Raw genomic sequence first — 23,135 nt, 5'->3', positions numbered from 1 at the left:
CACCCGCCAAATCAAAAGGATGCGGAAGGCTTCTTAGCCTACCGTAACAACCATAAAAACAACAATAAAAGTATTCAAGAGAAAGGTTAAAAAAGGTTATGGGATTAAGGGAATGTAGTGGCTGAGCCCTCACCTACTACTGCACTCGCTGCTACGAATGGTCCCAGGGTGTAGCAGTTCTCGTAAAGAGACTGGACATCTTTAAGATAAAATGATGCAAACACTGACTTGCTCCTCCAATAGGTTGCATCCATTATGCTCTGCAGAGAACGGTTTTTATTAAAGGCCATCGAAGTAGCTACGGCTCTTACTTCGTGGGTCCTTACCTTCAGCAAAGCAAGGTCTTCCTCCTTTGAGTGAGAATGGGCTTCTCTAATCAGAAGCCTTATATAATACGAAACCCCGATCTTGGACATGGGCCTCGAAGGTTTCTTGATGGCACACCATAAGGCTTCTGACTGTCCTCGAATAGGTTTTGACCTATTAAGATAATATTTGAGAGCTCTGACAGGGCAAAGAACTCTTTCTAGCTCGTTACCTACCATGTTGGAGAGGCTAGGTATTTCAAACGATCTAGGCCAAGGACGCGAAGGAAGTTCATTCTTAGCTAAGAATCCGAGCTGTAAAGAACATGTTGCAGATTCGGTCGTGAAACCAATGTTCTTGCTGAAGGCATGAACCTCACTGACTCTTTTAGCTGTTGCAAGGCAGACAAGAAAAAGTGTCTTGAGGGTAAGGTCCTTGAAGGAAGCTGACTGGAGAGGTTCGAACCTAGGTGACATAAGGAACCTTAAGACTACGTCTAGGTTCCAGCCTGGAGTGGGTAGACGACGCTCTTTAGAAGTCTCAAAAGACTTAAGGATGTCTTGAAGGTCCTTGTTGGAAGAAAGGTCCAAACCTCTGTGGCGGAGAACTGAAGCCAACATACTCCTGTACCCTTTAATAGTAGGGGCTGAAAGGGATCTCTCATTCCTAAGATGTAATAGGAAGTCAGCTATTTGGGTCACAGAGGTATTGGTAGAGGATACTGCATTGGCTCTACACCAGCTCCGGAAGACTTCCCACTTAGATTGGTAGACTCTACGAGTGGAAACCCTCCTTGCTCTGGCAATCGCACTGGCTGCCTCCTTCGAAAAGCCTCTAGCTCTAGCGAATCTTTCGACAGTCTGAAGGCAGTCAGCCGAAGAGCGTGGAGGTTTGGGTGCAACCTGTCTACGTGAGGTTGACGTAGAAGGTCCACTCTTAGAGGGAGAGTCCTGGGGACGTCGACCAGCCATTGAAGTACCTCTGTGAACCATTCTCTTGCAGGCCAAAGGGGAGCAACCAGCGTCAGCCGTGTCCCTTCGTGCGAGATGAACTTCTGAAGGACTTTGTTTATTATCTTGAACGGTGGAAATGCGTAAAGGTCGAGATGGGACCAGTTCAGCAGGAAAGCATCCACATGAACTGCTGCTGGGTCTGGAACTGGGGAACAGTACAACGGAAGTCTCTTGGTCATGGAGGTGGCAAACAGATCTATGGTAGGCTGACCCCACAAGGTCCAAAGTCTGTTGCACACGCTCTTGTGGAGGGTCCATTCCGTGGGAATGACCTGATCCCTTCTGCTTAGGCGATCTGCTGAGACGTTCATGTTGCCCTGAATGAACCTCGTGACTAAAGTGAGGTTTTGACTTCTTGACCAAATGAGGAGGTCCCTTGCGATCTCGTATAGGCTCCTCGAATGGGTCCCTCCTTGCTTGGAGATGTAAGCCAAGGCTGTGGTGTTGTCGGAGTTCACCTCCACCACCTTGCCTAGCAGGAGGGACTTGAAGTTCAACAGGGCTAAATGAACTGCTAGTAGCTCCTTGCAGTTGATGTGGAGCGTTCCCTGTTCCTCGTTCCACGTTCCCGAGCACTCCTGTCCGTTCAAGGTCGCGCCCCAGCCCGAGTCCGATGCATCCGAGAAGAGATGAAGATTGGGGGTCTGAATAGCCAACGATAGGCCCTCCCTGAGAAGGAGATTGGTCTTCCACCACAAGAGAGTGGTCTTCATCTCTTTGGTGACTGGGATAGAGACTGCTTCGAGAGTCAAACCCTTGTCCCAATGAGCTGCAAGATGGAATTGAAGAGGGCGGAGGTGGAGTCTCCCTAGCTCGACGAACAGGGCCAGAGATGAAAGGGTCCCTGTGAGACTCATCCACTGCCTCACCGAGCAACTGCTCCTCTTCAGCATGCTCATGATGCAATCTAGGGCTTGGCTTATCCTTGGGGCCGATGGAAAAGCCCGAAAATCCTGACTCCGAATCTCCATTCCCAGGTACACAATGGATTGGGAGGGAATGAGCTGAGACTTTTCTAGGTTGACTAACAGACCCAGTTCTTTGATTAAATCCAAAGTCCAGTAGAGACTCTCCAGACAGCGACGACTCGTGGAGGCTCTCAACAGCCAGTCGTCTAAGTAAAGGGAGGCTCTGATGTCCGATAAGTGGAGGAATTTTGCTATATTCCTCATCAGATGCGTAAACACCATAGGAGCTGTGCTTAGGCCAAAACACAGGGCTTGGAATTGGTAGACAACCTTTCCAAAAACGAATCTCAGGAAAGGTTGGGAGTCTGGATGAATAGGAACGTGAAAGTAGGCATCTTTCAGGTCCAACGAGACCATCCAGTCCTCCTGCCTGACCGCTGCTAGGACCGACTTCGTCGTCTCCATCGTGAACGTCTGCTTGGTGACATAAGCATTGAGCGCGCTGACGTCCAGCACCGGTCTCCAACCTCCTGTCTTCTTGGCCACCAGAAAGAGACGGTTGTAGAAGCCCGGGGATTGATGGTCCCGGACTATAACCACTGCCTTCTTCTGTAAAAGGAGCGACACCTCCTGGTGCAACGCTAGCCTCTTGTCCTTTTCTTTGTAGTTGGGAGAGAGGTTGATGGGAGATGTGGTCAGAGGGGGTTTGCGGCAGAATGGTATCCTGTAACCCTCCCTCAGCCAACTGACAGACTGGGCGTCTGCACCTCTCTTTTCCCAGGCTTGCCAGAAGATCTTGAGTCTGGCTCCTACTGCTGTCTGGAGATGAGGAGAGTCAGTTTTTTCCTTTAGAAGCCTTGGAACCTTTCCTAGACTTGCTCCTGGAAGAGTCTGGACGGGAGCTTCCTCGGCTGGGGGCTCTACCACGAAAGGGCGGAATAAACCTCGTAGCAGGAGTATCAGCCACTGGGGTGCGATAAGTCCTGGGGACTGAGGTAGCAACCTTAGTCTTACGAGCCGATGAGGCCACAAGATCATGGGTGTCCTTTTGTATCAGGGCCGCAGACAAGTCCTTAACAAGCTCTTCGGGAAAAAGGAACTTCGAGAGCGGAGCGAAAAGGAGTTGAGACCTTTGACAAGGTGTGATGCTGGAGGAAAGGAAGGTACAAAGCTGCTCCCTTTTCTTAAGAACCCCTGACACAAACATCGATGCAAGCTCGCCAGATCCATCCCTAATGGCCTTATCCATGCAGGACATTAAGAGCATGGCAGAGTCCTTGTCCGCAGGGGAGGTCTTCTTGCTAAGGGCCCCCAGGCACCAGTCTAGGAAATTGAACATCTCAAATGCTCTAAAAACACCCTTCAGGAAGTGATCAAGGTCTGAGAAGGTCCAGCAAACCTTAGAGCGCCTCATTGCTGTTCTACGAGGAGAGTCTACCAGACTTGAGAAGTCAGCCTGGGCAGAGGCAGGTACTCCCAAGCCTGGTTCCTCTCCTGTGGCATACCAAACGCCCGCTTTAGAAGTGAGCTTAGTCGGAGGAAACATAAAAGAAGTCTTTCCAAGTTGTTGCTTAGACTGCAACCACTCCCCTAAAATCCTTAACGCTCTCTTAGAGGACCTTGCTAAGACTAGCTTAGTATACGTAGACTTAGCTGGCTGCATGCCCAGCGAAAACTCAGAAGGCGGAGAGCGGGGGATAGCAGAGACAAAGTGGTCTGGGTATACCTCTCTAATAAGAGCCAAGACCTTACGAAAGTCAATAGGAGGCGGAGAAGACTTGGATTCATCCACGTCTGATGAGGGATCCAGGTGTGCAGCCTCATCATCAGAAACCTCATCACCAGAGTGTAGCGAAGAGATAGGTAAGGTATGCTGAACAGCAGAATCAGCACGAGCTGGAACAAAAATACTTGTGGCTTCCTCCTCAAGTCTCTGTTGAGGGAACACCTGAGGCTCAGGTTGCAAAGGCTGATCAAAAGAAGTAGCAGAAGGTAGGCGCATGGGTGGAGGAGGCTGACTCCTGGCATGAGTGTCTGAACTCAAGAGTTGCGCTTGCTGTGTGGTTGGTGGATGCGCAGTAGCAGGTTCCTGAGGAACGAGTTGAGGTTCCTGAGGTGTGAGCTGTGAGCGATGAGGTAGTGCTGCAGCAGAACGCAGTAATTGTCTCGCGAGTTGAGGTTCCTGAGGCGCAAGGCTAAGGTGTTGAGGTGCTTGCCTTGAGGAGGGTTGAGGTCGCTGCAGCGAGAGCTGAGGAGCCTGACTCATGGATGGGAGAGGTTGTTGTACCTCAAGAGAGTGTTGCCTCACTGGTGGAACTGCAAGTGGAAGCGGAGGAAGTAAGGTATAAGCTTCCTGTTCCCATTGCTGAGGTTGCCTTAAGGAAGGCGGAGGGAGCTGCACACCACTGGAAACAGTCAACTCAGAACGTGGTAAGGTATCCTGAGGAGCCTCAACATCGTACGCCTGGCAGGCAGTACTGCGGTTAGGCGGAGCGATCGCAGGAGGAGGTGTAACCTTCTCAGCCTGACACTCACGCATCAAGACCGCAAGTTGTGACTGCATGGACTGCAGTAGAGTCAACTTGGGGTCGGCAGACACTAAGGTCTGCTGAGGTAAAGCCTTAACAGCAGAGATCTGTTGCGGCAGCACCTTACTCCTCTTAGGAGGAGTGCATTCAACTGATGACTGCGGCGAGTCAGAGCTGATCCAATGACTGCAGCCAGGTTGAGCTCTTGAGGTCTGGACTCTGCGTTTGAGTGGTCTTGAGACCTGAGTCCAACGTTTCTTCCCTGACAATTCTTCAGCAGACGAGTAAAAGACGGGCTCAATCGTCTGCAGGTGGGAGTGACGGTCTCTGGAAGACACGCCCGCAACCACCGAGGATACTTCTGTGCGCCGATCAAGGCCTGCCGAACCCTTTTGCCCTTCGACATTGCTTCTCCCCTGGGCTTGGGAGCTTGCAAGAGGTCCCGGACTGGGAGGACGACTGGCACGCACAGAAGTACCCTCACGCACCACACTGACACTGACACTAGCACTTGGCACTGCACTGACACTAGCACTCGTCACAGCACTGGCACTAATACCACCCACTGCACTCTTGACCTTAAGTTCCTTGACTTCGGCCATAAGAGACTTATGATCACTAACCACTGACTCTACTTTGTCACCTAAAGCCTGAATGGCACGCAAAACAACAGACATATCAGGTTGAGGGCAAATAGTAGGTTCGGGGGTAGCCACTACAGGGGGAGGAAAAGGTAGGGGATCATGAGGTGAGGAAAAAAGTGAAGAGCGAGAAGAACTCCTCCTAACTCTCTCTCTCTCTAACTTGGTTGAATACTTAAGAAATCGGACAAAATCAAGTTCCGAAAGTCCGGCGCATTCCTCACATCGATCTTCTAACTGACAGGGCCTTTCCCTACAGTCAGAACAAGCGGTGTGAGGATCTACCGAGGCCTTCGGAATACGCCTATTACAAGACCTACATCGTCTATGGGGTGGGGCTTGTGAAATGTCAGACATCTTGAATCAAAAGAGTTAGCCAAGTGGGGATTCCAAATCAAGCAAAAAGATCGTTAACCGTTAATCAGGACTAAATAATAGCTATCTAAGCTAATATAGAAGTTTTCCAGTAAAGCGACAGCCGAAATCTGAGAGAAATACTTCACCAAAAGCCGTGAAAATACTCCAAGATCATAAGCGTATCCCAGAACGTCTTGCCGGAAGCACGACAGAGGAAAAATTGAGGAGGTGTCAACAAGAAGTACTGGAGTACCTGGCCACAGGTGGCGCTGGTGAGTACACCCCCTTCTAGTATTGTGATAGCTGGCGTATCCCTCCGTAGAATTCTGTCGGGCAACGGAGTTGACAGCTACATGATTATCGGGTAAGTTTAATATTGAAAATTGGAGTATTACTAAAAGTCTTAGTACATAAGCTAGTTACAACTCAAAGAGCAATGGAAAGAATAATGATGGAAATAACACTAAATGGCAGAAAAAGAGCAACATGGATACAAGAGCAAACTAAAGTAGAGGATATTCTATCATGTAAGAAAAAGAAATGGATATAGGCAGGACATTTAATGAGAATAACACACAATAACAGAATGGGTGTCTAGAGATTGTTAACAAAGCAGGGGAAGGAAAAGAAGACGGTGGACTGACGAACAAAAAAAAATTTGCGGGTAGAGATTGGCATAAAAAGACCATAAACAGAAGAGAGTGGAAGGACATGTCTGAGGATTTTGTCCTCCACTGGACTAGTTATGGTTGATCATGATGAAACTAACTACTATATGGGTTTAGGACTGTGAAGAGAAGTACTGTACTGTACTATGAGTTTACTTAGTGTTATAGAAGATTTTAAGAGTTTATTAAGGACAGGGTATAAAAAGAAGATTGTACAGTACTGTATTGTAAGATTTCAATACATAACCTACACTAAAGTGGGTAAGCTACATGAAAACAATGCATCAAGTTATTTAGGATGTTAGTCGTCTGATCACAAGCAGCAGTTGGTTGGTAAAGCTGTTGATGAGTTGACTGATCCTACGGCATCAAAAACTTTGTAGCTTCAAGTTTTACAGTGGTCTCCACTACTTAAGTCCCTACAAAATTAAGGGTTGATTTTACTGTGGATGATGGTCTACTTCAGAGAGAGAGAGCCTTTCACAAACACAAGTGTTTGGATAGTTCAAGAATGTAAAATCAAGCAACTAAATATGCTTGTTTACCTGAAAGAATGTTCAAGTTATAACGAGTAGATAAATCTCTAAAGAGGAGATAAAACTCTAATAGTGAAAAAAAATAGGTAAAGAACTTTTGTGTCAAAGCAGTAAAAAAAGTAAAACAGTAGTTTTATTATCTCTATCATATTAACCAGAGTTCACAATGCCAGTGACGAAAGCAAGTGAAGGATTTGCGCTAACTAACAGAAATTGGGAGTACTAATGATTGCATTCATAAAATTTCTTTCACTCAACTGAAGCACTTGGAAATTAGAAAGATACCTGAACCACCCCTTGGACAGAAAGTACAGTATTAGCACAAAGTTTGTTTTGCTACAACATACGTCCTGAATTATGTGAATCTCGGGGGTTACCAGAATGTTTATTAATTACATTAAAATTTAAGCTAAAATGAGTAAGTTAACCTCTAGGGTTGAATAAAATGACATAACCTTTCACGTGTTAAAGACAAAAATGTCTTCAGAACGTAGATGTCTTGTTTGTTTGCAAAGAGAGAGGAATTACAATAGGGTACATTAGTAATTACTCCTCATATAGGTTGATCATGAGTGCTTGGTTAAGAATCAGCAGTCAAAAGGAATGAGTACTGCATCTGATGTCCTGATCCGTTCTTGTACCTGGGATTCAAATTGTTTTTTATATAAATCAGAAGATCAGTAATCCAAAACCTTTCAAATACAGGATTCTGAAACCATATTGAACAAAATTCAAACATGAAATACAGGAGCTGAAAAGTTCAGTCTATGACAAAAATAGAATATGACTCACCTAGCTTATTGTGCTTGAGGGAGCTAATGTTCCCCATGTTAGAAGGCAATCTAACACCAACTAGCTGTGCAAAGGGGTGGGGTAGAGGGGAGAGAAAATTTTGTATTTATTTTTTGAGGTCACAGAACTCACACTTCAAGATTATTAGCACAGTGATTAACAGTCATGAATCATCAAAACATATACTGCACTACTGTATTAAATGAAAAAAAGTGTTTCCATTCAAAACCTTTATTAACAATTAAAAACACATTATCAAAAGATTATGACATGTTTACATAAATTAAAGAGGGTTCTATAACAAATTTCATCATTAATTCTTCCCCTTGTCAGCTTTGATTTCACAAGTCCTGTTGAACACCAAGTAATCTGAAGTAGAATCAGGGTCAACACAAAAGAACCCAACCCGCTGAAATTGAAACTTCTGATACACTTCTGCTCCTTTAACAGAACAATCTGCAAAAGCAACTTTGACTGCCAAAGAATTAGGATTTATGTCGGAAAGAAAACCACCAGGCACGACAGCAGGGTCTTCTGGGCACTCATGCAGGAACCTGAAAGGAGTAAATTAAAAGTAGCTATCGTCTATAGTCAATTCTTTTTACGGAGGCAGATTTACACCGACTCGCAGGGGTGCCCTTTTCGCTCGGAAAAGTTTCCTGATCGCTGATTGGTTAAACAAGATAATTCTAACTAATCAGATAGCAGGAAACTTTTCCGAGCTAAAAGGGCACCGCTGCGACTCGGTGCAAATGCGCCTCATGAAAAAAAATTGAGTACAACTCATGGAATTGTGTTTGCAAACACAATTCTTATTGCTATACAGTATATAAAAGAGAAACAAAATTGTAAGTTCACTATTAAAACTAAACACAGCAAAAAGGCTTTGTTTCAATTATTCAATACATTAACATTCCCTTATCATAGGGTACTAAGATTACTTCTAAATGTTTGTATGTCTTAAGAATTAGCTTCTAAAAAAAGTAATATCTGCTATGAATGACAATCTATTTCTCATTTGCCATTTCAAGCTAATTAATTACTTACAACTGCTCATACAGACGAACTTCACACTTAACAGGCTGTGCAACCCAGTGAATGAAAGATCTAGGCTTGTTATCCTCTGAAACTGCTTCACAAGTGACTTTCAGGTAATCCACTTCACCTGATGGTGTCCTTATAACTTCCTGAAGCTTGATAATATAGCCACTATACTTGAGGCCAACACTCTGTTCTGGAGTCAGCCCTCGGTAATCTCCATCTGCAGTCTGGAAATTGAAAATAAAGTCAAAATCTTTCATGGCAATTTGGAATAATGAACTTATATATAGATGTAAAATGCAGGTTAAAAGAGTATTTTTTTTATCTTGATAAACATCCCGTATCACATTCCCACTACATACAATATTATGGTAGAAGGCCAATTTAGAATTACTAGAGTTCACCAAGGTGTATACACCATTTTATTTTTTATTGGAATTACTTGTATACTTTCTTTGAAGATTCATTCTGGAGACCAATAAAATTTTACAAATCTAAACATCATTTATTACAATATACCAAACTGTATTTTCTACTAAGAATTTGGGTTACATTACAAGGCCATTACAATATTTTATCAGCACAAAGTATGAAAATCTTTTCGAGATTGTCAAACAAAACTTCTTCATATAAATGAAATTAAATACTGCTCAAATATATAAAAATCTTGAATATCAATTCAAATCTATAACAAATCTAACCAAAGTTTTCATTACCTATTCCCCTTCCCTTAGAGTAAAACATGACTATTCTCCATCAAAGTTGGGTTTTCATTTCCAAGACGGGAAGAGAACTGTTTAAGGTTTGGGGAACTTTGACGTATTGTTGGAAATAAGTTAGTATTGTGGATGATAATGGACAAGGAGAGATAGTGGGCCAATACTGAGGGTAAAGGAGCCTTAACACAAGACAAGTCTAAGCTACAGCCCATTGTGGCCAAATAAACTAAGGCCCATTTAAAACCTGTGATTTGAGGTATTATGCAGCCTCAGAATGCAAATGAATGGGTAATTCCTGACTTATGATGACTACGATAACACTTAGAATTAACTGCATACCTAGTCCTACATATAGGATGATTCAGCCTTGGAAGGCATTCGGGGAGAGGAAATCAATGCAGAGTAGCATCATCCACATATGCAAGGAGCTTGTTTTCTAGGCCAAACCACATATCACGTGTATATAAATTTAGAATGAAAAGTAATGGAATAAGAACACTAACTCTTGAGGAACGCCAGATATCACATTCCTCTTCACACTAAGGCGCCCATCAACAACTACTCTTTGCAATCTATTACTTGAAAATTAAATAATGATGCAAAGAAAAAAGACCCAACTACTCCCAAAATTTAAGATTTTGAAAAATTTATCTGTTATTTTGTGGAAGTTAGCATGAAGAGGAGCTTTTAGCACTTGTTAGATAATCGGTAATCTTACTCCATTATGTAAATGTGTTTCTGGTAGCTCAAGTCCAACTGATTACCACCTAATTTCCAAAACTTCCAAACTATCTAAAGTTTTTGAACGTCTTAAAGCAAAACGTCTAAACAGGTTTTTGGAAGGCAATCATCTGTTCCCTAGTTTGCAATTTGGCTTTCGTAAAGGACTTGGAGCATATGATGCCTGATGCTGTAGAGAAATTCCTTGACTGTGGTCTGGAAATTCGTATGATTGGCCTTAATTTTAGTGCTGCCTTTGACGGTTTATCATGAGGCTATTGTTTTTAAACAGGAATTGGGAGTGGGTGGGTCTTTTCTTAGCATCACCATTGAATTTCTAAGTAATAGGTCACAAAGGTTTGTTGCTGATGAGCACCATAGTGAGTATAGGAATGTGATATCTGGTGTTCCTCAGGGTAGTGTTCTTGACTAGAGGGTTATGGGGTCCTTTGACTAGACAGTCAGTACTACATTGGATCCTTCTCTCTGGTTACAGTTCATTTTCCTTTTGCCTACACGTACAACGAATAGTCTGCCCTATTCTTTACATATTCTCCTCTGTCCTCATACACTTGACAACACTGAGATTACCAAACAATTATTCTTCTCCCAAGGGATTACCTACTGCAATGTAATTTTTCAGTGGCCACTTTCCTCTTGGTAAGGGTAGAAGAGACTCTTTAGCTACGGTAAGCAGCTCTTCTAGGAGAAGGACACTCCAAAATCGAACCATTGTTCTCTAGTCTTGGGTAGTGCATTAGCCTCTGTACCATGGTCTTCCACTTCCTTGGGTTAAAGTTCTCTTGCTTGAGGGTACACTTGTGCACAATAATCAATCTAATTTCTCTTCCTCTTGTTTCGATAAAAGTTTTTTATGGTTTATAAAGGAAATAATTATTTTAATGTTGTTACTGTTCTTTAAATATCTTATTTATCCTAGTTTCCTTTCCTCACTGGACTATTATCCCTGTTGGAGCCCCTGGCCTTATAGCATTTTGCTTTTCCGACTAAGGTTATAGCTTAGCGAGTAATAATAATAATAATAATAACAATGATAATAATTATTATAATAATAATAATGATAAATGACATGTGGTTTGGCCTACAAAAGAAGCTCGTTCCATATGCAGAGGATTCTACTCTTTTTGCATCAATTTCATCTCCTGAATGCAGATCTGGGGTTGCTGAATCCCTCAATACAGATCTAGCTAAAACTAGTGTGTGGTGCAAATTATGGGGTATGAAGTTGAATCCTAACAGAACTTAAAAGTATGATTATAAGTAGGTCAAGGACAGTTGCTCCTCAACATCCATATCTCAGCATGATAATGTTTCTTCAACCCTCTATGACACTCAAATTTTAGGTGTGATTCTCGATAACAAATTTACTTTGGAGAAACACATTAATTCTGTGTCTCCTTCAATTACACAAAATATTGGCTTATTGAAAAAGTTTTTTAAGGGGCCCGGCCACTATGTCAATATATGGGGGCATAGGAAAAAAAACACAAAATCCTGAAATCATTCATTGAGCTTCGTATGGCAATGGAGAATGCGTATACAAAATATTTTGTCAAAATTGCTCTTACTTTCATAGTTACAGGGTAAATAGTAAAAGTAACTCAATAAGCCCTACAAGAAAATGCAGTATTTCTTCTGTTATTGTAAATTTTGATAAATATTACATTTTAACATGAAACAAATTGCAAATTGTGAGCAATAGCATCTGTATAGATTCCATGAGTCACAAGACGATGTATTACCCGGTAATTACACCCTTCGCCCTTCAGTTCTATAACAAACCTCATAGAGATTACACGTTTGAGTTTGACCTCTGACATTCACTCGTTTTTATGTTTGTTTTTCTCGGCTTTGCCATGAATTTCATTATGCCAAACAGGAAAGGAAAATTTCAACATTTTTCTAAAATAGGGAAGAAGAAAATTCGCTCTAATAAGAGTTCAGAAGTGGGTAAAGTCGGCAAAATTAGCAGAGTTAGTGAAGGAGATAAAGGATGAAGACCAACCGTCTCGCCTAAAGAAGCAAGATATTGAGCAAAGGGATCTGCATTTATGAATAAATTATGATAAGTAACTTTCTTTTAATATCCAGTAAGGAACATAAAAATCATAATAATCATGATTTACTAATATTGTCTTTGTAAAAATACAAAGAAAAACTTTGAATGCTCGTATCTCAAAACTATATTTATTGACCATCAAATTATATCGTCTCCTTTAGTTTTAAATATATAACATTGAAATTTGGTATATAACTAAAAAAGATATGAAATAATGAATTGTTGCCAATTTTACCAGTTTTTTTTTCATATTTTTTTTCTAAATTTTTTCCTTGATTTTTAGGATTTATTTTCTTATCATAATGAAAAATTCATATTTAGCAAAAAAATTTCTTTAAGAAAAAACTCTTCATTTGATTGGAGATCTACATCAGGTCTATATAGGGTAGTAATACCAGGTCTTAATATTAATCATCAAGGGAGGAGATAGAATTTGAAACACTTATTTTCAGTATAAATCGCCCTCGCAAAACCGAAGGTCAGACGCAAATATAATATGCAGTTTGAAGATGTCCCAAGTCACCTTATTAAGTGGTATGAATGTCAAAGTCCTGTCCTTAAATAACGGCATTAGCAGTCAGGCCCCCTGGAGGTTTTAGGTGATCAATCTATACTGAAGAAATGTTTTAATTCTTTCATTCTACCTTGTTTCAAGTGTTGTTCTCCTGTCTGGTCTTCTGCTGCTGATTCCCATCTTAATTTGTTGGACAGGAAGTTACTATCTAATAAATTCCTAATTCTTGATCTGGATATTAATCTCACTGGGCTATCTACCTTGTTGGCATCCTTAGGCTTATAGCATCCTGCTTTTTCAACTAGGGTTGTAGCTTAGCTGATAATAACAATAATAACAAGGGACATCATGATAAACATGGTCAAACGCAGCAATAAAATCAAGGCCAATCATACAAATTTCCCAACCACAATCATAGATTTCTGTACAGCATTGGAAATTGTAAGAATGGCATCAAATGCTCCTAGGCCCTTGCAAAAGCAAAATTCCAAATCAAGGAACAGATCATTAACTTTAGCATAATGTACCTAAACATATGATTTGCCAAAAGAAGTTAAAAAAACTTTAGATTATATGGAAGTTATGGTAATCACCAGGGCTAGATCTACCACAAAGACATTCTACCACAAAGACATTTCCCTAATGGAGTAACATTACCAATTCTTCAATAAGTGCAAAAAAAAGCTCTTCTAGCTCACTGGCAAAAAATAACGGACAGCCAGGAAACCAGTCGCCTTTTCACAGGACCAAAAACCTAAACTAGTTAGTTTAGCCTCAGGCAAACAGGAATGAGCAAGATCTAGTTTCTCATTACTTTGCTTACTGTCAAAAACATTAGCCAAAATGATTGCCTTTTGCTTTTGAAGAATAAGTAACAGAGCCATCTGGTTTAAGTAATGGAGAAACTGTTAAGTCTACACCAAAGACTGCGGATTTATGGGTAGGTAACTATTTATGATCCTGAGTTGTAATAGAAAGGGTTTCTTTTAAAGCCAGAGAGTGCGGATATATGGGTAGTTGACCATTTTTAATCTAAAGTTGTAATAGAAAGAGTTTCTTTTAAGGTCAAATTGTATTCCTTATCAGTTAAAGCATATACTATCTAGGAAACTGCCCTTGGCTAAGTATTGTTATTCCGGGTCAAATCTGATATGTTACACTTCCAAAGATAATAAGCCTTATGCTTTTCCAAATAAGCACATCTATAATCATCATTAAACCACGGTTTCTCTTTCACTCGTTATTTCAACACGTTGACTAGATTCTTTTTTATGAATAGTACTTACCTGGCAGTTATATATATATAGCTGAGTCTCCGACTGCGGCATAATTTAATCGAAAATCACGGCAACCGCCTTGTGGTGGTTGTGTGGTTAGATGGTTAACTACCCTTACAGGGTGGTACTTGGAATCATTCCCGTTTTTTGTTCCTCAGATTATCTCTGCCGGCCGGATCGACAACATCGTTGGTCCGCCATTTAGAGTTTTTTCGGATCGCTTTCCCTTCATCGCCTTTTTGGACTTCGTTTTTGGTGAAGTATACTGTGTTGGGATTTGGCAATCGTGTTTGTTTTTTTGTTTTTTTTTGTCTCTTTTCCTTCCTTATCATGAGTGAAAAAATTCATTATCGTATTTGTGCGAATGATATTTGCAAGGTGAGGTTGCCGAAAGTGTCGGTTGACCCTCACACTATCTGTATGGGTTACAGGGGGTTTGAATGTGCTTTAGATAATAGGTGCAAGGAATGCGAGGTTTTAAGTGATGATAATTGGTTAGCTATGAAGCGCTATGTGCGCAAACTTGAGATTGATAGAGGTAGAAGAGCTAAATCAAAGTCAAAGTCTGCTAGTGAGCCTAGCTTAGATTTATCTATTGACCCTTTGCTTGTAACCTCTTTGGAAGTTATTCCTTCCCCGAATGTTGTAACTCCTGCCCCTTCTACAGGATCTGTGCCTACGGATGACCCTGGGTATGCTAAATTAGCTGCTGAATTAGAGGCCATTAAAGCACAATTGGAGGCCTTTAAAGGTAAGGGTGTAAGTGAAATTAGTGCTTGTGAAAGTGTAGTGGAGGTGGCGACTGATTGAATCTGTCATACCCCTAGGTCTAGACCTCTACCAAGCTCCCAGGACCAAGGGAGAAGGTACGTCGAAAGCCGAAAGGGGGTAAGAGGTGCTTATCCTCGGTCAGTCGTCGCCTCAGACAGTCCTGTTGCGATCTCCCAGGCTGCTCTTGACCGCCGTAGGAAAGGCGTGTCGGATACGTTTGTGTCTTCGCCTGATCGTTCTCCCAGACGTAATTGGCGTTACGAATCAAGACCAATGAAGAGAGGGTGGAACCGGGATGTGCAGTCTCGCTCTCCCTCTCCCGGTTCGAGTAGCCGAGATCCTGATCCTTCGGAAGACGATTTCGATGTTGTTCCTGTTAAAAGGGCGAAAGAGAGTCCTTAGCCCAGTTAATCCTGCTAGACTCCCTATTTCTTCTGCCAGCGCTCCCAGTCAGGCCGTACGACAACTGCCGTCTTCGGCACCGCGAGAGCCAGCGGAGGTTGCTAAAGCTTTCATGGTTGTTATGCAGGAACAACTTTCATCGTTAGTTCAAGCTTTCAGCCACCCTTCTCAGTCTGTCAGACGTAAGGACCTCTCTTTGCCTGTTAAGAGATCTTCTTCTAAGAGAGATCTTAGTATCTCTCCCAAGAAACCTCTGCGCACTTCGTCGGCCGTACGACAACGCACACCCTCTTCATCAGCGCGCTGCCAGGAATTTCCTTCCCCCCTCTCCCTTCGCCAGGACGATACTGCCTCTCGTTCTCGGCGCCGTGACGATTCCGTTTCTCTTTCGAAACACCAGGACGTTACTGTACTGCCTCGTTTCTTAGGAAACAGGATGAATGTAGTCTGCATTTTCAAGGCAAAGGCAGCCTGCTTCTTCAGGACGATTCCGTTTCTTGTCATCGTGACGATACTGCTTCTCGTCATCGTGACGATACCGCTTCTCGTCATCGTGACGATACTGCTTCTCGCCGACTGGATGTTAGCGGCGCTCGGCGCCAGGATTCAAACAGCTCTCGGTGCCAGACTGCTGGCAACCCAACTCTTCAGGATGTTATCCTTGAGCAGGACCTCGAAGATATTTCGGAAGAGGAAGAAAAACCTGCCGACTCTTCTAGTGATTATAAGGTTCTTTCTCGCTCTCTTTTGGAACTTTATGGGGAGGAATTTCAACCTTCGGCCCCTCGTTCTCCTCAGTCTCAATTTACCAGGAAGAAAGCTACTAAGTCTTCGGCCTTCATCAAAATGAAACTTTCAATTTCGGCCAGGAAAACTCTCGCTAAGGTGGATGATTGGATGAAGAAACGGAGACAAGCTGTCAAGACCACCTTTTTCTTTTCCACCGTCTCGACTCGCTTCCAAGGCCGGTATGTGGTATGAGACAGGGGAACCTTTAGGGTTAGGAGTGCCTGCCTCCTCCCAAGGTGACTTCTCGGCTCTTGTGGACTCGGCAAGAAGGCATGCTTTAAACTCTGCCAAGGTGATGTGGTCCATGTCGGAGCTTGATCACCTCGTCAAGGGAATTTTCAGGGTTTTCGAGGTTTTCAGCTTCCTGGACTGGTCTCTCGGGACTCTGGCCAGGAAGTCTGAACTCCTGGAGGACACGAAGGACCTGACGAGTATCATGTCCTGCATGGACAAAGCTCTAAGGGATGGAGCTAATGAATTGGCTTCCCTTTTCTCAGCAGGGGTCTTAAAGAAGAGGGCCCTTTTGTGCTCCTTCACCTCTAGATCTGTGACTGTTGCCCAGAAGTCGGAGCTGCTTTACGCCCCTTTTTCACGTCATCTTTTTCCTGAAGCTCTGGTCAGAGATATCTCCCTTTCTCTGGCTCAGAAGGCTACTCAGGACCTTTTGTCTCGTTCGGCTAGAAAGACCTTACCTGTTGCTCCTGCTCCTCTGAAGAAGGAAGAGAAGAAGTTTCAACAGCCCTTTCGGGGCAGATTCTCCTTGAGAGCAGATTTTAGGGGGAGAAGACAAGAGTCAGGGCCAAGGACCACCAGGGGTGCATTTAGGCCCCGGTCCAAAAAATGAGATGGAAGTCCTCCAGACACCAGTAGGGGCAAGACTGTCTCGTTTTTGGCAGTCTTGGAAAAGGAGAGGGGCGGACACCTGGTCCTTCTCAGTCGTCAAGGAAGGTTACAAGATCCCCTTTTTAAAGAAACCACCTCTCTCAGACACTCCCCTAGCCTTAGTGGCTCAGTACACCGACGCGGGGAAACGAGAGGCTCTTCTGGAGCTAGTCGACCAGATGTTGGTCAAGGGAGCAATAGAGCCGGTTCAAGACCTCGCCTCCCCAGGCTTTTACAATCACCTGTTTCTGGTTCCCGAGAACTCGGGTGGATGGAGACCAGTCCTAAATGTCAGCTCTCTGAACGCCTTCCTGGAGAAAACAAAGTTCTCCATGGAGACGACTCAGTCAGTGCTGGCTGCAGTTCGTCCAGGAGACTGGATGGTTTCTCTCGACCTGCAGGACGCTTATTTTCACGTCCCCATTCATCCGTCTTCGAGGAGATATCTGAGGTTTGTGTTCCAGGGCAAGTGCTTCCAATTCAGGGCACTTTGCTTCGGTCTCAGCACAGCTCCCCAAGTTTTCACCATGCTAATGGTGAATGTGGCAGGCTGGTTACACCAGGAGGGGATAAGGGTCTCCTTCTATCTAGACGACTGGCTGATCCGGTCACAGTCGAAAGAGAAATGTCTGGAGGACCTAATGAAGACTTATACGATGACTCAGGACCTGGGACTCATCGTCAACTGGGGGAAGTCTCAGACCGAGCCGAATCAGACTATTCTCTATTTGGGGATAGTTCTGAATTCAGTTCTTTTTCAGGCTTCTCCCTCCCAGGAGAGGCAGACCAGGTGCCTGGACAAAATCAAAGACTTTTTGAGGAAGCAGGAATGCTCAGCGAAGGAGTGGATGAGTCTGCTGGGAACTCTATCCTCCCTGGAGCAGTTTGTCCCGTTGGGGAGACTGCACCTAAGGCCTCTCCAACACTTCCTCGCAAAGGTTTGGAACAGAAAGATCCAGGAGGACACTTTTTCTTTTCCCATTCCGACAAAGATCAAGGATCTTTTGATGTGGTGGCTGGACCCAACTCTGTTGAGAAAAGGGATCTCCTTGTTCAAGAAGAACCCCGACCTAGTGTTGTTCTCAGACGCGTCCGAGTCAGGCTGGGGAGCAACACTAGGGAACAAAGAGGTCTCAGGTATTTGGGAAGGGAGTCAGATCAGTTGGCATATCAACAGGAAGGAACTGATGGCCATTTTGTTAGGGCTCAAGGCCTTCAAAACCTCAGTGTCAGGAAAGACTGTGGAGATCAATTCCGACAACACCACAGCTCTCGCGTACATAAGGAAGCAAGGGGAACTCAATCCCTCTCTCTGTTCTCACCTGCGAGAGAGCTTCTCCTTTGGGCGAACGAGAACGAGACCCAGCTGTTGACAAGGTTTGTTCAAGGGCAGAGAAACATCAGGGCAGACATGCTCAGCAGGAGGGGACAAGTCCTTCCCACAGAGTGGACTCTCAACCCGCATGTCTGTCGGAGCCTCTGGAAGTTGTGGGGCAGACCTGTAATAGACCTTTTCGCCTCCGGTCTAAACAAGAAGATCCCCAACTACTGCTCCCTAGTCCCGGACGAGGAAGCTGTTGCAGTGGACGCCTTCTTGATGGATTGGACGGGGCTGGACATGTATGCCTTTCCCCCGTTCAAGATCATCAATCTGGTTGTCAGGAAATTCGCTCTCCTCGATTCGGGATGAATGATCCTGGTGGCTCCATTCTGGCCTGCGAGGGAATGGTTCACTGAAGTGGTAGGGTTGCTGATGGACTTTCCAAGAAGACTCCCGGCAAGTCCAGATCTTCTCAGACAACCCCACTTCGAGAGATTTCACCAAAACCCCCTTGCTCTCAATCTGACTGCCTTCAGACTGTCGAGAAACTCGTTAGATCTTGAGGCTTTTCGGCACAAGCGGCGAAAGCTATTGCCAGGGCAAGGAGGATCTCTTCACAAAGAGTCTACCAGTCAAAGTGGGAGACCTTTAGAGCTTGGTGCAGGAGGCGCAAGGTTTCCTCGTCCTCTACCTCTCTAAGCCAGATTGCAGACTTTCTTTTGTACCTCAGGCAGGATGCTAAGCTGGCTGTATCTACCATTAAAGGATACAGGAGCATGCTCTCAACCGTCTTTAGGCATAGAGGCTAAGAGTTATCTCAGAATAAGGACTTGCAGGACCTCATTAGGTCTTTTGAGACAACAAAGCAGGTGCACTTAAGACCCCCTTCTTGGAACCTGGATGTGGTGCTTAAGTTTTTGTGCTCCAGGAAGTTTGAGCCTATCTCGCAAGCTTCTCTGCGAGATGTGACTAAGAAAACCCTCTTCCTTTTGACTCTAGCAACTGCCAGGAGGATCAGCGAGGTCCAGGCAATCGAGAAGAGTGTAGGCTTCACCCTAAATGGAGCGGTTTGTGCCTTGAGGTTCGACTTTCTCGCCAAGAATGAGAACCCTTCGAAATCCTGGCCCAGGACTTTTGAAGTCCCTAACCTCACGAATCTAGTGGGTCAGGAACAGGAAAGCCTCCTCTGCCTGGTTAGGGCTCTCAAGGCTTATTTGGCCCACACTAAGAGCGTGAGGGGTGCTTCCAACTCCTTATGGTGTTCGGTCAAGGATCCTCAAAAGCCCCTGTCAAAGAACGCTTTGTCCTTTTTCCTGAGGGAAACTATTAGGGAAGCCCACCTCTTTTGTGAGGAGGAAAACTTCACCCTGTTAAAAGTACGGGCTCATGAAGTAAGGGCCATTGCTGCTTCGCTGGCATACCGGAAAAATATGTCAGTTAGGCAGATCATGGACGCGACGTTCTGGAGGAGCAACTCTGTCTTCGCTTCTCATTACCTCAGAGAGGTAAGAGTGGACTATGACAAGTGTTATACCTTGGGCCCATACGTAGCTGCGGCTTCTGTATTAGGCAAAGGAGTTACTACCCCCACTCAACCTTAGTTTATGTACTTGTATATGGGTTTGTGTTTTTTATGGTTGTCTGAGGTCCTCGTTTTGTGGTACGGTTCCCTCAGTCCAGATAGATAGTTTATATCTATTTCTGCAAGGTTAGGTGGTTAGCTTTAGTAAGGTTGCAGGTTTTTATTATATGGGAAGGTAGTTTCTGAAGTCTAGTCAAGTTGTTGGTCCTACCCCTTTGACAGACTCGATTGAGTTGTTTGCAGCGTAGCAGGTCTACTCCTGGCTGAACACTCCTAAGGGAAAGCGACTCTAGAGGCAGTTACCTTTGAAGTCAGCTACCTTAGCAGGTAAGGAATCAAGGTGTTTGTTCTCCTACAACTCTTTTGTTGTTTCCCCAACTATGTTTTTCTGTCTGTTTCCCTCCTCCAAATGTGTGAATCAGCTTTATATATATAACTGCCAGGTAAGTACTATTCATAAAAATGGAGTTTTTATGATAAAACAAAGTTTTATGAATACTTACCTGCAGTTATATATATATATTTTAAAGCCCACCCATCTCCCCTCAGGAGACAGGTCGGGCAAAGATAATCTGAGGAACAGAAAACGGGAATGATTCCAAGTACCACCCTGTAAGGGTTGTTAACCATCTAACCACACAACCACCACAAGGCGGTTGCCACGATTTTCGATTAAATTCTGCTGCAGTCGGAGACTCAGCTATATATATATATATATATATAACTGCCAGGTAAGTATTCATAAAACTTTGTTTTATCATAAAAACTCCATATTCATGAGAACTATAGACTCTGTCCCTTTATACAATTGTGCCCCATTCAAATGCAAAATTTTACTCAAAATGGCTTTCCACACCTGCTTGAGATTTCAAATACCTGTATATCTTAAATGAGTACGACATCTAAATTACTAACAAAACCAAGGTATGATCAGATGTTTCCAGGGCACCAGCCACCCATTGAGATACTATCACTAGAGAGTTATGGGGTCTTTTGACTGGCCAGACAGTACTACATTGGATCCTTCTCTCTGGTTACGGTTCATTTTCCTTTTGCCTACACAGACACCGAATAGTCTGGCCAATTTTTTACATATTCTCCTCTGTCCTCATACACCTGACAACACTGAAATTACCTAACTGTAATTGTTCAGTGGCTACTTTCCTCTTGGTAAGGGTAGAAGAGACTCTAGCTATGGTAAGCAACTTTTCTAGAAGGACACTCCAAAATCAAACCAGTGTTCTCTAATCTTGGGTAGTGCCATAGCCTCTGTACTATGGTCTTCCACTGTCTTGGGTTAGAGTTCTCTTGCTTGAGGGTACACTCGGACATGCTATTCTATCGAATTTCTCTCTTTCTTTTATTGTTGAAGTTTTTATAGTTTATATAAGAAATATTTATTTTAATGTTGTTGCTATTCTTAAAATTTTTTTTTTCCTTTTTTCCTTTCCTCACAGAGCTATTTTCCCTGTTTGGGCCCCTGGGCTTATAGCATCCTGCTTTTCAAACTAGGATTGTAGCTTAGCAAGTAATAATAGTAATATGACAAATTCATAGATAATTTGTATTTTGCCTAACTATACAAACCTTAGCTATTTAATAGGGGTATTACTTTCGGCGTAGCTGAAATGAAGAGCCATTAAAATTTAACGAGGGTTTACTACCCACACCGCCAGTTAGCGGGGGTAGGGGAGGGTAGCCTGCTAACCCCCCCCCCCCCCCACACACACACACCTGTGCTTGAACTCACTTTGCTTGGAGGTAGGACTTCAAGGGAGATAGGGCTGGCGGGCAAGTTTGGTTAAATTGCTAAGGTTTGTATAGTTAGGAAAAATAAAAATTATCTACGAATTTGTCATTTGTTCCGTAACTGGAATACAAACCACTCTATTTAATAGGGGTGACTCACCCATTAGGAAGGGTGCACGTCCCAGCCAGTACTGGGGCTCGTTATTTGAGTGTGTAAGCACCCAAGAAATAAGGAGTCCCTGCACCTCGCTAAAGCCTTGCTGCGCAAGGATTGCGGCCTACGCGAGCTGTGTGTGAAGGTATGAAGTAGTGTGACTCGTCCTAGGAAGTTGTTCTGAAGTTTTTTAGATGGAAACTTGTAGACTAGGACTTTCCCAATACCACCTCGTCAGGGTGGGTATGGGGACGTAACAGTATTAACTTGATACTAGGAACACAAGGGAGCATGGTTTACCTACAGTGGTTTGAGGTCAGCTAAGCATGAAGGAAAGAATAAGGGCCAGTCAAACCTTTTCATTCATGCAGACTAAAACCAGGTAAAAATACCCTCAACCTTCTGCTACTTGTCCATTAAGGAGCTTGAGGTTCTAAACCAGCTGTTGTGCAGCCACCACAGGGCCGATAGAGAACGAATCGAGCCTCCTGTGGGTCACGTCTTGCCTGTAGTGGACTGTGAACGTTGCCTGACGCTTCCACACCCCCATTTGAAGGACCTGCTTCACAGATAAATTTCTTTTGAAGGCCAGGGACGTAGCTATGCCCCTGACATCATGTGCTCTAGGGCGACGTGACGGAGGAGCATCTGGATTCAAGGCCAGATGAATGACCCTACGAATCCATGCAGAGATGGTGTACTTGGTGACCCTCCTCTTAGTCCTCCCTGTGCTGATGAATAATGCTGGCACATGAGGACACACTGCAGCTGTTCCTTTGAGGTATAGCCTCAAACTCCTTACTGGGCATAGTAAGAGATGGTCTGGGTCATCTGTTACAGAGCACAGACTAGAAATCCGGAAGGAGTCAAACCGAGGGTCCACTACTCCAGGATTCTGAGTCTTAGCAATAAACTCAGGTACGAAGCTGAACATTACCTCCCCCCATCCCCTTGAATGGGCGATGTCATACGAGAGACCATGAAGTTCGCTAACACGAAGCCAAAGCTAGCAGGAACACCGTTTTCCAAGTTAGGTGGCGATCTGATGCCTGGCGTAATGGTTCATAGGGAGGTCTCTTAAGAGACCTGAGAACTCGAACCACGTTCCATGGAGGAGGTCTCACTTCCGACTGAGGGCAAGTAAGTTCATAAAATACGTATGAGTAGAGAAAGTTCTAGCGATGAAGAAATGTCCATTCCTTTCAGCCTGAAAGCTAGACTTAAGGCTGAGCGATAGCCTTTCACTGCCGAGACTGAAAGGCGCATTTCTTCCCGCAAATACATGAGGAACTCCGCTATTGTTGGAATAGTGGCATCGAGTGGAGAGATACCCTTTCCACGACACCAACCACAGAAGACTTTCCATTTCGCCTGGTATGCTGCGG

The 23,135-nt window shown here is 43.9% G+C and overlaps 1 protein-coding gene across 1 annotated transcript in view; it reads right to left on the bottom strand.

The window, feature by feature from the left end:
* Window positions 1-7,964: 7,964 nt before the first annotated feature.
* The window catches only part of GlnRS (Glutaminyl-tRNA synthetase), a 281,063-nt gene continuing 265,892 nt past the window's right edge, over window positions 7,965-23,135 (bottom strand). The window contains exons 12-13 of the mRNA XM_068381662.1: window positions 8,797-9,017; window positions 7,965-8,303 (exon numbers count right to left, since the gene is read on the bottom strand). Coding sequence (XP_068237763.1) covers window positions 8,063-8,303; window positions 8,797-9,017 — 462 coding nt within the window. The 3' untranslated portion in view covers window positions 7,965-8,062. The remainder of the gene's footprint in view (window positions 8,304-8,796; window positions 9,018-23,135) is intronic.

The sequence above is a fragment of the Palaemon carinicauda genome, chromosome 10 (genome assembly GCF_036898095.1).
Source record: "Palaemon carinicauda isolate YSFRI2023 chromosome 10, ASM3689809v2, whole genome shotgun sequence".
Classification (NCBI taxonomy): Eukaryota; Metazoa; Arthropoda; class Malacostraca; order Decapoda; family Palaemonidae; genus Palaemon; species Palaemon carinicauda.
Note: the sequence above shows the minus strand (reverse complement) of the source record. Positions and strands in the feature narration are given on the sequence as shown.